This window comes from Octopus bimaculoides, chromosome 26 (genome assembly GCF_046866305.1).
Source record: "Octopus bimaculoides isolate indiv1 chromosome 26, ASM4686630v1, whole genome shotgun sequence".
Classification (NCBI taxonomy): domain Eukaryota; kingdom Metazoa; phylum Mollusca; class Cephalopoda; order Octopoda; family Octopodidae; genus Octopus; species Octopus bimaculoides.
In genome coordinates this window covers 17,236,517-17,246,823 of record NC_142953.1, presented here as the reverse complement: position 1 = coordinate 17,246,823, position 10,307 = coordinate 17,236,517, and the positions used below count along the sequence as shown (strand labels likewise).

General features: G+C 39.4%; 1 protein-coding gene across 1 annotated transcript in view; it reads right to left on the bottom strand.

Annotated features, from left to right (window-relative positions):
* Positions 1–468: 468 nt before the first annotated feature.
* LOC106874849 (H(+)/Cl(-) exchange transporter 6) overlaps positions 469–10,307 on the bottom strand; it is a 77,733-nt gene continuing 67,894 nt past the window's right edge. The window contains exon 24 of the mRNA XM_089342541.1: positions 469–1,355. Coding sequence (XP_089198667.1) covers positions 1,233–1,355 — 123 coding nt within the window. The 3' untranslated portion in view covers positions 469–1,232. The remainder of the gene's footprint in view (positions 1,356–10,307) is intronic.

Genomic DNA, 10,307 nt, shown 5'->3' with positions numbered 1-10,307 from the left:
GCTCCTACAGAAAGTTTGTCTCTTAGGGACCGCAAGGATTATCAGGTGGGTTCTGAGCACTTGAAAGACTGCTGAAAACTTGAGGATACCTAAGGTTACAGGTAGTAAACCACTACCCACATAAATCCTACCAGGAATAAGACCGAACCTAAGACAAACCAAAATGATAATAATAATAATAATAATAATAATAATAATAATAATAATAATAATAATAATAATAATATTAATAATAATAATAATGGTTTCAAATTTTTTCACGGGGGCATCAATTTAGGGATTAGGTTGATTACATCGACCCCAATGTTCAACTGGTACTTATTTTATCAACCCCAAACGGATGAAAGGTTTAAGTCAACCTCGGTGGAGTTTGAACTCAGAACGTAGCAACGGGTGAAATACCGCTAAGCATTTCGTCCAGAGCGCTAACGACTCTACCAGCTCGCCTTGGCACGAGACTTGAATTTGGGGTGAGAGGGTAAGTCGACGCCAATGTTCAGCTGGTACTTATTTTATCGAGCCCAAAAGGAGGAAAGGCACAGACGACCTCGAAGGGATTTGAACTCAGAACATAAAGACGGACGAAATGCTGCTAAGCACTTCACCCAGCGCGCTAACGACTCTGCCATCTCGAGGGTCTGTCAGCCAGAAACCGAAAATACGAAAGAAAACTTAGAAAAGGAAGCAGTCAGCAGCAGCAGCAGCAGCAGCAAGAGTAATATCTAACCAACACCAACTCCACCACTACTATATCCCAAACACTACACTTTCTCTCCTAATCTTACAACACATACTACCTCCATAACCATCACAACCGCAACCAGTACCACTACTACTGCTGGCACCACAGCTAATACTGCCCCAAAACCACAATTCCAACTAACACAGCTCCACCACCACCACTATGACCAACACTTATAACTGTTCAACTAGCGCCACAGTCAATACTACCACCAAAACCACAGCTTAAATACTCAGTACCACTATTACACTCTACTATCACCCAACAACACTACTACTACGCGCCTACTACTACCAGAACCTCCACCACAATCATGCATCAGCTACTACTTACACTACCACCAATACCATCACCACTATCGTTAGCACTACACCCTTCTCCTTGCACCACAACCGATACTGCCGACAAAACTACAACCCCAATTTAATATCCACCACTACCACCACCACTACCACCACCACCACCACCCTCACCGCTGTCCATGTCTTCCCTACTCTCGAAGTTCTCGTCTGATCTGCTCTTGTCTTATGTATTCCAATTGCCTTTTGTGTCGCCGAAGACAGGATTCGAGATGTTGGTGTGTGAGATCATGTCGGGTTACCATGCCCACGACCTGGAACGAGAGTAAGAGAAAGTGAGTGGGAGAGACAGAGAGAGGAGAGAAAAGGTGGAGATGAGAAGCGCCATTCAGTTCTATATTTAAGAGATGAGGAATTTCTCATGTACATTATTTACATTTTACGGATATTTGTCCACATCTTGTTTGTTGTTAACACAACGTTTCGGGTGATATCCCCTCCAGCCTTCATCAAGTGTCTTGGGGAAATTTCGAACCTGGGTTCTCATTCCTAAGGTATTTTTCGATGTTGTCGTTGTTGTTATTATTATTATTATTATTATTATTATTATTATTATTATTATTATTATTATTATTATTATTATTATTATTATTATTTAGGTCACTGCCTGGAATCGAACTCGAAATCTTGGAGTTAACAGCCCGTGCTCTTAACCACTACGCCATATACCCGTCGTCCATTATTGCAGCGATGAGGAAATAACAACAACAACAATAATAATAATAATAATAAAATTAATAATAATAATGATAATAATAATAATAATAATAATAATAATAATAATAATAATAATAATAATAATAATAATAATAATAATAATAATTCGTTCGTTTTATTGGCCACAAGGGCTAATATCAATTAAAAACATGTAAGGACAAAGACAGGACGAAGGTTACAAAAAGGTTTTGTCCGAAAAGGTAGGAAAGTTCGTCTAAACAGAGGAAGAAAACGGAGAAAGATATAATAAATAAATAGATAAATAAATAGATAAATAAATCAATAGAACTCCCAAAGGGGGAGGTGCTTCGAAAAAGGAAAGGTTACACGTGGAAAAACCCATAAAACCACGGGAGCCTGGTCAGAAAAAATAAGAAAGGGGTATAGAGCCCTTTCTCCTTTTACATTACCTTTTTTTTTTTTTCTACAGGTGTATTCTCAGAATTGGTCCGTTTATACTGGCCATTCTTCCAACAGTCACCCATCGTTCAACGAATTTGCTATGAGACAGCACTTCCCTCTCTACTCTCATCTTCCTTTTCAAGTGGAACTTGAAAAAGTTGATGAGGCCTTGGCCAAAGAGGAAAGTGTCTGTCTTTAGCCATTTCAAACGTGTCCACTATATCACCTCTTTCGCTACAGCCACTAAGCATAGGAAAATTGCCTTGCCCTCCCGGTTAAAGGAGGTCGGCGGGTCAATCCTCACGATGGATTCAGCTGATAGCCGGATCCGTCTTACACGTGACAGTAGCTGTTCGATAATAATAATAATAGGGAAATTAACCAGCTAATTCACATGATACAATCTGTAAGTGGAACAATAAAAATATACAAGACTTTTCTCAAGTTTAAGAGGTGACATTTTTGTTATCTACATTTCAAAGATGGAGCTTTGTATTTTAGAAAGCAGCTCCTTCTCCAGAGGAAGAATTTGAATAATTAAAAACAGAAGACAAGTACATAATACAAACATACATACATACATACATATATACACACACACACATACATACATACATACATACATACATACATATACACATACATACATACAATCCCTTACTGGAACTATAAAAATCTGTAAAACTTTCCAGAAGTTTATCATTTAAATATATATGAGCATGTCAAGATACGCAAGTGTATGCATGAGAAGACATACACAAAACAAAACTTACAAATCTGCACATATACATACATACAAACAAAAAAAACCTGTTGCTGATGTTGAAATTTCAATAAAGAAGCCTTGAATCTAGGTTAGAAATCTTGAAATAAAACTGAACAATGACATACATATGTAAAAGGCATACATATAGAAACCCATTTGCTGTATATATATGTGTGTGTGTGTGTGTGTGTGTGTGCAAATATATATGTGTGTGTGTGTATATATATATATATATATATATATATATATATATATGCGTGTATATATATATATATATAAATAAGAAAAATAAGAAAATAGAGATAATAAATTAATAATTAATTATTAATTACAAAATTGAACAAATAATTATTAATTTAATTATCTTCTTATTTTCTTTAAAATATCTATAAACCTTGGTTTATCCAATTCCCTAACAGTTGAATATTAAATGTAATATTCAATAGTTTTTGTAATAAACCAGGAAATTCATTGGATTTTATTATCCCTTAATGAGCTTTTTAACCTTTAACTGAACTTTTATATATACACGTACATACCTTTCTCTCTCTCTCTCTCTCTCTATATATATATATATATATATATATATATATATATATATATATATATATATATATACATATATATATAAATATTTTTTTAAATAAGTGCATTTTCAAACCTTCTTTCATATATATTTCCACTCGTACGGTATTTACAACTTTACTTTATTATATATATATATATATATATATATATATATATATATATATATATATATATATATATATATATATATATATATATATATATATATATATATATATATATATATCTATATATCTATACATATACATATATTTATATGTATGTATATAAATATATATATACATATATGTGTGTATATATATATATATACATAAATATACATATATATATATATATATATATATATATATATATATATATATATATATATATATATATATATATATATATATATATATATATATATATATATATACACACATATACATATATGTGTATGCATATATCTATATATATACATATACATATATATATGTATACATGTATATATATATATATATATATATATATATATATATATATATATATATATATATATATATATATATATATATATATATATATATATATATATACAGAGAGAGAGAGAGAGATAATGTTTATACAGAGAGAGAGAAGGAGAGAAAGAAGGAGAGAAATTGGTTTGCAGCATCAAAGTGTTTTATTTAATGATTGAAAACGCGGTCCTCAGGAATTGCTAAGATCAACTTAATAATATTGACTAAATAAGTTTGTTCTCTGGTTGACATTAAAAAATTTCTCTCTCGAACCGCCATTGTCGTCTGCTGTAAAGAAGTTTGTATAAACCACTTGTCTGCTCCACACTTGCTTCGTATATTTTATATACATACATGTGTGTGTGTGTGCGTGCGCGTGCGTGTATGTGTATAAATGTATGTATATTTATATATATATAGATGTTCCTCTTAATGCAATAAAATATCTATATCATTATTATTATTATTATTATTATTTTATGTTTGACTTTTGTTTTGCATTTGTACAAGTTGGATCCAAGTCTCACCCAGAGACCTCAAGAGACAACAAGTTAGAAGTTCATGTAGGTGTTATGCCTAGGGTACCATATATTTGGATTTGTACAGTTTTGTTCTAGTGAATGTTTAAGAAACCATAAGAAAATTATGTGTTTGCTTTAAAATTTGAGATCACATAGACAGTATTTTACGTAGGATATGGGCAGTTCCCATGAGCACTATCTTTTGAACTTCAGCCATTTTGGGGTTTCCTTATTATTATTATTATTATTATTATTATTATTATTATTATTATCATCGTCATCATCATCATCATTATCATTATCATCATCGTTGTTATCTACACGCGTACATGTGTACATATTAATTCATATACGTTTGCAGTGATACTTGACTATTTGCCTTGTATTACTATGCCACACTTTATCGCTAAATATCTGTGTGTGTGTGTGTGTGTGTGTGTGTGTGTGGATGTATATACGTATCAATTCGTAGAATAATACATGGGTTCATAGAATCGTGTGGCTATCACAGAAACCCGGGGCTCGCACATAGTAATCCAGTGCTGAGGAGTATAATGTAAAGTGATGTTCTGGTGATCTGATGAGCTAGCTTCCTTTATCTGAACTGATTTGTAAATATTCAATTGTATTGTATAAAGCACATCATGCATATTAATGCTAATATGTGAACATAATTTATTATACACTGAAATTACTATTATATGATGAAGGTTGCAAAGCGGCCGCGATCCTACGGATGGCCAATGATGCATCATCTGCCATTCCTCCTGACATTGTATGGCTTATAATATATATATTTTGTTTTTGTATTTGGTTTGTAAGATTCTTTATGTGCATTCGTGTGTTGAAGCATATTTTATTGCGTCTGGGGAGAGTCGATAATAAGGCACTAAAAGAGAATGACTCTTCCCAGACACAATAAAATGTAAATATATATATATATATATATATATATATATATATATATATATATATATATATATATATTATAATAATAATAATATTAGGGATAAAATCCAAAATTACAGGTAAAAACTCAATTAAAATCAATTTATTACAAATTAAAATTAAATCAAGTTTCACAGAATAAAATATATATAAATATATAGTTTTAGGGAAAAGAACCAAGGTTCATGAACTCATCGATGAAAATCCACTGTCACATATAAAGAAATAAATAATTAAAAGCACAATAAATGAGTATAATATAATACAAAGTAAATATCATAAGATAAAGATAATAATTATTTTTATCTTATGATATTTACTTTGTATTATATTATACTCATTTGTTGTGCTTTTAATTATTAATTTTTTTATATGTGACAGTGGATTTTCATCGATGAGTTCATGAACCTTGGTTCTTTTCCCTAAAACTATATATTTATATATATATATATATATATATATATATATATATATATAGAGAGAGAGAGAGAGAGAGAGAGAGAGAGAGAGAGAGAGAGAGACAGACAGACAGACAGACACAGAGAGAGATACAGACAGACAGACAGACAGACAGACAAACAGACAGATAGATAGATAGATAGATAGATAGATAGATAGATATGTTTCTTTATTAGCCACACAGGGCTCAACATAGAGGGGACAAAATACAAATGTAGAGTTTTTCTTTTCGATGGGGACGAAAATAAAGTAAAAAATTAAAATGGGGATAACGATGAAAAGACATCGAGAAAACGTTCGGGGTATGTACAAAAAAAATGAAAATATTACAAAAATTTCCCAATAAGTGGGGAGGTTATCCGTGGAAAGAAAAACCTACGGAAAAGACCACGGTAACCTCGGTCTTTAGTGCCACAATTTGTTAAATAAAATTTCTTTTATTTATGCAAGAAACGTAAGTAACTCTCTGTTTACAAAATTTTAAACGTTTTATAGAATCATGGTCAAGGTGGCTTCGTCGGTCATACGTGCCATTCTTGCTACATGTATCCACCTTTTTTCGAAACATTTGCTAGACAACACTTGCCTCTCTACTCTCACCTTCCTTTTCAAGTGATACTTGAAAAAGTTGATGAGAGATTGACCAGAGAGGAAAGTATTTGTCTCTAATCCTTTCAGACGCGTCCACCAGATGCATTCTTTCGCCATAGCCACAAGTACGATAAATACAGCTCTTCCTTCCCGTTTAAAGGAAGGAGGCGTGACGATATTGACGATAGACTCGGTTGATAAACCGACTCGTCCCACGCGTGACAGCAGTCGTTCGACATAAGCCCACAGCTCCGAAATGGTTGGACACTGCACGAGTGCGTGCAGAACGGTTTCGTCGCTCTGACCGCATCTCGGGCAGGTCGGCCCCGCATTTCGCGAGCCGTGTCTATAGAGCTTATCCCGAACGGATAGCGCTTCTCGGTAGCACTGCCAGACCAGGGATCTCTGGAAGTTGTCCATAGGTCCCGGCCCGAAAGTCGTCCTGAACAGGCGGGTCAGGTATTCCTCGTCGACGCCCAGGTTCGCCCCGAGATCGTCGTCGTACCTGCTCTCCACTAATTCCCCCATAGAATGACTTCGTTGTGATGCAGCCGCTCAAGGTCGACCCGGGACGGAAAAGTTGTTGCAGAGCAACGCGACACTCACGGTGCCATTCGCCATTCCTCGGCCTCTTTTTGATCCACGACTGCAGCTCGGTCATGGAGACGAGCTGCGGGAAAGCGCGTCGCACAAACGGCGACCACACCTGCTCACCGTCGTCTACGTAGAGCCGGAGATGTCGCAGCCTCAGCGCATGTCTGCGCATCATCAACCACGGCATGCCCAGCCCTCCTTTCAGCGGGTGTTGGCAACAAACGGATCGCCTCACCATCGGAACGCTTCCTTTCCACAAAAAGCGGAAGAGCATGCGCTCCATTTCGGTGATGGCGCGATCGGGACAAGGCACGACGGTCAGGCGGTATTCGATGACGGACACGATGTACGCGTTCGCCACATCCGCCCGAGCTTTTGGGGACAGCTTCCTCTCGGACCATTGCCGGCAGAGAGTGGCCACCCTACTCGTTATCTCGTCCCAGTTCTTCTCCGTTTGCAGGTCCGGACCGAACCAGACTCCGAGCAACTTGACCGGACCGTCCGTCCAGCGTCCCACTACTGAGGCGCTGCCGGATGGTATGGGCTTGCTTCTCCAGGTGCCGAGCAGCAAACCCACCGACTTATCCCGGTTGATTTTCGTTCCCGTCACCGCTTCGTAGTCTTTCAGCGTCTCGCCGACAAGCTCGATGTGCTCGTGGCTAGACGCTATGACGGTGACGTCGTCCGCGTATGCCGACACGCTCGCCCCGCACCCCAGTTCTCGCGGGATGCCCCTCAGCGTCGCCAGCTTCCGCAGTAGTGGCTCGAGAGTCAATACGTACAGGAGCGGCGACAAGGGGCATCCCTGACGAACCGAACGTGCAATGTCGAAGGGTCCCGATAGACGTCCATTGACGCGAACAACCGAACGGATGCCTGTGTACAAGGCAGCCATCCAGCCGCGGAAAACGGGACCGAAGCCGGCCGCTTCGAGGACGGCCTCCAAGTATCGATGGTCTACCCTATCGAAAGCTTTCGATTGATCTAAATTGATCAGGGGCCCACCCATGCCAGGTTCCTTAACTACCCTCTCTATGATGTAGCGCATCAGATGGAGGTTGTCATGGATGCTCCGGCCCGGCACGGCGCACGTCTGCTCCGTGCCGACCAGTTTCTCGATGACAAGCGCCAACCGCTTGGCTAACACCTTGGCCAAAATTTTTAAGTCTGCATTGAGCAGAGTGATGGGCCTAAAGTTATCTATGGCGTCCCCCTTGTTTGGATCTTTCTTCAGCAGCGTTACCGCTCCTCGGCTCACAAAACCGGGAATGCTCCCGTTCTGTTGCCAGTTGCAGTACACGGACGCCAAGACTTCTCCAAACAAGTCTGGCATACAGCTGTAAAGCTCGTAGGGCAGACCATCCAAACCCGGAGATTTGTCCGTCGAGCAACCCACCATCGCGTCCCTCACCTCGTCCGCCGTGATGACCCCTTCGCAGCACTCCGCCTCTCTTTCCGAGAGTCATGGCAAGCTGTGCAGGTAGACACTAAAGTCCACCCTACCTTCTCGCTCGCCACTCCTCCCGAACAGTCGGGCAAAATGCCGCTGAAACGCCTCGCAAATCTTGCTCGGCTCGAGCAATTCGCGCCCCTGTTCGTCTACCAGAGACCGGATGGTGGCTCTGTTACCCCGCTGCGCCTCCGCCACCCGGGCCTCTCATGCGGCTCCAACACCTTCATTCCTCAGAGCACGCATCCTTGCCCTGACAGCACACCCTTCGTGTTTAGCATCGAAGTGTTGGTCGAGGGCCAGCCTCGCCGCTAAAACGTCGGATGCGATGCCACTTCACAATGCCTCTTCTAACTTTATCACTAGCTCCCCCTCTACTCTGTTCCTCTCTACAGCTAGTGCCCTGCTATACCTTATTGCTTCCGCCCTTACTGCTCTCTTGAGGACAAACCACGATTTGTTGTTGACGATGGCTCCCGTCAAAGCCCTCTTTACTAACGTGCTAATCCGGTCTCTGAAAACCTGTCTCGACGGGAAAGACGCGTTTAGTTTCCAGTAACCGGGACCCTGTCTATGTGCCTTATCTAAGTCTAGCGTACACGTCACAAGTTTGTGATCCGTGTAGCTGACTATGTAGAATTGTGGACATCCTAAACTATCTCTATCTCTTGTCCTACACACTATCCTATCTAGAGACGATCTCGACGACCCAATGCGGTTGCTCCAAGTCCACGTTGGCACATTTGGGTGGTCGAGTCGGTACCTGTCAGACAACTGGAAGCGTCTGAGCAGGTCTCTGAGGCCTTTGCATCCCCTTCTAGTTTTGTCACTCCCCGCGTAGTCTAGATGCGTGTCCAAGGTAGCATTCCAATCCCCCACTAAAAGTAAGGGACGAGACGTTCCCAGGAATACTTCTAGACGTCGAAAGACCTGTTAAAGGAGGCACATAAACTGCCAGCAGCCGAAAAGCGCCTCCATCGCTGCCGTCCACATCTAGGACAACCAGTCTACCCTCCGGGTCCGTAAATATCGTCTTTACTTCGAGATCATGACTCTTGCGAAAAAGAACCGCCGTGCTACTACCGCCCATCCTCGGCAGACAGGGAGAAAAATAAATGTTAAACTGTCCGCCAAACATGGACTTTAAGGCCCGCGGTTCATGGAGTCTGGTCTCACTAATGGCTATGATATCCAAATTGTGTGACTTGATGTCATTTAAGAGGTACCCTTGTTTCCAAGGGGACCCCAAGCCACGCACATTCACACAACCAATCTTCACCATGATTCTATTTATACGTGTGCTTTAAAGCACAAATGGAAAGGGAAAATGAGCTACTTACTGTTTGCAAGTTTTGTCTCCTCCTTGGGTTTTTCACCAAGGAGGCTATTGTACAATTTTTTGCATGAATATTTTTTGCATCCCTCTACCGCATTAGGGTAGAGGGATTTTATTTTGTGGTGCAATGCTGGTGTAATATGGTATATCTGTATGTGTTTTGGCGGTGTTGTAAGTGGGTGGTTGTTTGTTTTGATGTCGTTATTTGTGATGTTTGTTTTAGAGTTGATGTAATTCATCAACTCTGTGTTTGTACTGTCTATTGCTGTTAGCATTGTTTTTTGCATATTACTATTGGTGTTAGGAGTATTTTCGGGAGATGTGAATCTCCCTGCTT